Source organism: Macadamia integrifolia, chromosome 6, assembly GCF_013358625.1.
Source record: "Macadamia integrifolia cultivar HAES 741 chromosome 6, SCU_Mint_v3, whole genome shotgun sequence".
Lineage (NCBI taxonomy): Eukaryota > Viridiplantae > Streptophyta > Magnoliopsida > Proteales > Proteaceae > Macadamia > Macadamia integrifolia.
Window position 1 is genome coordinate 36,503,190 of NC_056562.1, and position 4,308 is coordinate 36,507,497.

At 39.8% G+C, this 4,308-nt stretch overlaps 1 protein-coding gene across 2 annotated transcripts in view; it reads left to right on the forward strand.

Moving 5' to 3' along the window:
• Positions 1–3,092, forward strand: part of LOC122081789 (probable inactive receptor kinase At4g23740) — an 8,266-nt gene extending 5,174 nt beyond the window's left edge. For both annotated transcript variants that reach the window (XM_042649067.1, XM_042649068.1), the window contains exon 3: positions 2,261–3,092. In XM_042649067.1, coding sequence (XP_042505001.1) covers positions 2,261–2,928 — 668 coding nt within the window. In that variant the 3' untranslated portion in view covers positions 2,929–3,092. The remainder of the gene's footprint in view (positions 1–2,260) is intronic.
• Positions 3,093–4,308: the final 1,216 nt, after the last annotated feature.

The following is a 4,308-nucleotide window of genomic DNA, read 5'->3' on the forward strand; positions in this document are numbered from 1 at the left end:
TGGAAGACTCGATCCAATTTTTAGAGTAATCTGACCAGGGGATTGTCTGATATATTAAATCTTTCAAATCTGGTCAATCTCTGTTCTAACTCACTTCTGTCCAGAATTCTGGTTCGATTGTTCCAGCTGTTGATGTATTAAAATTGGTAGCTGTTGTTCATGGTTCAGCCTCTGTTATTGGACTACTAAGCCTCTGTTTTTCCTGGTCTCTATTCAGCTACAGAAATTCTGAAACACTGAGATCGATGGACTGCTGATTTATTATTGCTTTTTGTTGATTTATTATTGCTGGTATATTGGGTTCTTGGTTGTTCTTTGGTTTACAAGATCCTGTTGTTTGGGAATAGTTTGGCTTGTCAAACCTAGTCCTACATTACATACTACCTAATGACATAAACATAATCACCAAAAAGTAACCTAAGTGACCCACAAACAGAAGAACCCAAACCTGGCCTACAAAAGTGTTTTTTCTAACTCACATAAAGCCTTTACTGTGATCAAATCAGCATTGCCATTGGGCCCAGAAATATTAAAATAATCTTTCTGATGCAGTTTGTAATTGTACCTCCAATGCGAGATGAACCAGCTCCATCAGGTTATAAACTTGAAAACACTGGAGCAGGCAGGGCACTGCTGGTGCACTAAGGTGACTGTCAATGGTGCAGTTCCATATCCAAAATACTCTTGAGGGTAGGGTAGTACAATGACACCCATATCTTGTTCGAAGTTCTAGACTCTAGGCATAATTTTAGATTTGCTAGACACCAATATTAGCAATTACTTCTCTGCTTAGAAAACCTATAATAATAGTTATTCTATAATAAGAGAAAATGGTGATGAGAATGTCTAGAGATACCACGTGCCAAATTTATCTGGGCCCACAAATCTCCTATAAGAATTGTATGGAAAGAAGGGAGAATTATATGGAAAGAAAGGCTTGAAATTAAAGCTGCAGTTCAGTAGGTTTGGTGATAGGATAATAGATATACATTTAGCATGAGTTTATAAAATAATCTGTTACATCACATATAGCAAAAGCACGAGTATTTATCCAAGAATTTCATTTATATCTAGATGGTAATTTGTTACAGACAAATATGGGAAAAACAAAAGACATCTTGTTTGCACTAAAACCTGTTAGATCCAGAGATATGTTGGCATAAAACTTCTTATGCAAAGATGAGGAAAAACATAAAGCCAATGGTATAAATGAAGGTTGATGTCAAATATACATATTTGTTCCGATAGACCATAATGAATCTACTTAGTCATAGCTGATCTTGGGCTGGCAGGCTGAGGAGGACAAGATGCTGCCTAGGTCTCCTTTAAAATGTTTGGTAAAGAAACAAATAAGAAACGGAGAGGGTTCTCTGAGCAAGCGATATAGTGGGGGGCGCACCAATGAGGTGTGACAAAATGGTATCGTACATTGGAGGGCAGAGAGGTCAATTCATGTGAGGAAGAGAGAGATAGACATAAAGGTGCTCGCATACCCTGCCCTGGCAGCTCAGAGAACCTTTTCCCAATAAGTAAATAAATAAGTAAAGGTATCCTCCAAGATATGCTTAGCCAATTGCAAATCAAAGAGCTAAAAATTAAAGCTGGAGCTTGTTTAATTCAGATACTTTAATCAGGCTTATGTGAATTTGGGAAACTCTCCCCCGGTGTTCATGGTGAGGAACTCCCATAAACTAAAGCATGAGGTTCTCATTGAGCATCAATAAAAAAAAATTTCTTGATGCTACCCTACATTTGAGGTTATTGCTTCAAATGGGAAAGGAAGCATCAAGGATCGAGCCGTAGCTTTCTCATGTCTCAAAATCTTGTTGAGGCTAATGCAAGTAATCGACAGTTAGAATCTAGTGGGAGACCATCAGCTTAATTCTATCAGTCAAGAACAAAGGTTTAAAGGATTTATTCTCAAAGAGACTCATGTTCCTTTCTTCCCAAGTACTTGTGAAGGGATAAAGAGAGCACTCCAAAGCATGATATTACTTTTCTTAGGGGGGCCAGAACATCACTATTTGCTAGTATATGAAGAAATAGCAAGGGAAAATGTAAAAGTGGCTTCTTTACATTGTTGACCTTGTAAATGCATTATAAAAGATAAATATGCAATTGTCTCCTCAAGTACTGAGGAAAATATAGTCCTTTCACTGTCAATCTCTTGTAGAACTTTCCAGTTACTGGGTCCAATGACCAACATAGATTTAATGTTTTACAGCAAAAAATTATCCTCTAACATGTTCTTTTTTTGCAGGAAAAAGAGGGGAGGGCAGGACTCCTTTAGACTGGGAAACGCGACTAAGAATCGCAATAGGTGCTGCAAGAGGCATTGCTCGCATTCATACTGAAAATGGCGGGAAGCTTGTCCACGGAAACATAAAGTCCTCCAATATCTTTCTTAACTCCCAAAATTATGGTTGTGTGTCTGATCTTGGTCTGACAACTCTGATGAGCCCAGTAGCCCCACCTATCTCTCGTGCTGCAGGTTACCGAGCCCCAGAAGTGATAGACACTCGGAAAGCTACTCAGTCTTCTGATGTCTATAGCTTTGGTGTGCTGTTGCTTGAACTTCTTACGGGAAAGTCTCCTGTGCATGCCACTGGTGGTGATGAAATTGTCCACTTGGTGCGGTGGGTTCATTCTGTAGTCCGGGAAGAATGGACAGCAGAAGTGTTTGATGTGGAGCTGATGAGATATCCCAACATAGAGGAAGAGATGGTGGAAATGCTACAGATAGCAATGGCATGTGTGGTAAGGATGCCAGAGCAGAGACTAAAGATCGCAGATGTAGTCAAAATGGTAGAGGATATTCGACGGGTTGACACTGGAAATCGTCCATCTTCTGAAATTAAATCAGAAGCTTCAACACCCCCACCACCACAGGCAGTTGTTGGGATGGAATCCTCTTCCCTCCCACAGTGAGACTTTATTTATTCTCTCATGGTATCTATCTCCTTCAACCCCCACTTTCTATTTTTCCTTTTTTATTTCATCCTGTCATGTGTACTTTTTCTTTTCAATTTTTCTAAGCCAAATGTCTTAGCTGTTTATTGTTTTGCTTTACATGATGAGATTATTTTTCTGAACTTTGATGCCAAGTTATATCGGGGTACTGCATCATTTCCACTTTCAAAAATCAGGTTCGGCTGTGACAGATCCCAATCTGGATGTTCCGAGTGGCCGATTCTGGGGTTTTTGGGACCAAATCACTAGGTTTCCAGATCTGGGAGGCTTACTTGTTTTTCATTTCATAGCTACTGCTAGTATCAGAGCCCTTGTGTTATGGTATAAGCAAAATGGCTCCATTCCACCCACAACTTGGCCGGTGGTTCACGAGAGCCCTTGTGTGCTGTGTTGATTTTGACAATGCTTCCAGCATTGGTTTTGAAGATTTGACTCATTTCTCCACTATGTTAAATTGCGGGGAATTAGGGAACATGGTCAGGGTCTTTAAAAGTTGAATCGGGGATTGAATTAGTCATTGCCAATACCGATCGGATTTAGCTTGAATCGGTCTGATCTGACGAATTCCAACCCATTTTAGGGTAGAAGTGGAATCGGCCTTGGAATTGGCCCGATCCAACTGAGAAGACCTTGATGAATTGAAATCGGCCAATACAATTCCAATTCAGGAACCAGCTATTAGGATGGGTAGGAATCAGGATGTCTCTCCGCCGAATCTGATCTGAATCGGGCAATTCACTGATCTGATTCCTTGTATGGGGGTGCAGATGGTCGAACATTTTAATGTCATTTCTTGTGAGGAGAAAAGAGAAAAAAGAGAGGGTGCTAGTATAAACTCCGCTGCAGGCTTGGACATATTTTTCTCTTATTTTTATCATTTTATGCTATTTCTTTATTAAAATTTGTAATTAAAATTATTCTATGTAGAGGAAAGCCCCAAAAAGGACCCTCTATAGTCTATACTATTGAAGGCCGGAATAGTAGAGAATTTACCCTAAAAATATGGACCAGTGGAATGTAGTTTCTTATTATGCATTACGTGTAATTTACACATGGGAGTGGTAATGTTATGTTTTTTTTTTTTTTTTTTGCTAACCATGGGTATTCAGGCCTTCGGCTTGACTAGTCTTGCGGACTCATACTGACCCAATAACCGCATGGATCGGATCATATCGGGGTTGAATGAGAACCATTCAACTTTCACTAAAAGCAATGAAGAACATTAAACACCCCTGAGTGAGTGGCCCAAGGTGTGCCTAGTGAGAGTCAAACTTAGGACGTCTAAGTTTACAGTTCGTATCAAGTTCATTGCTCACCAACTATGCTACCCCCTTGGGT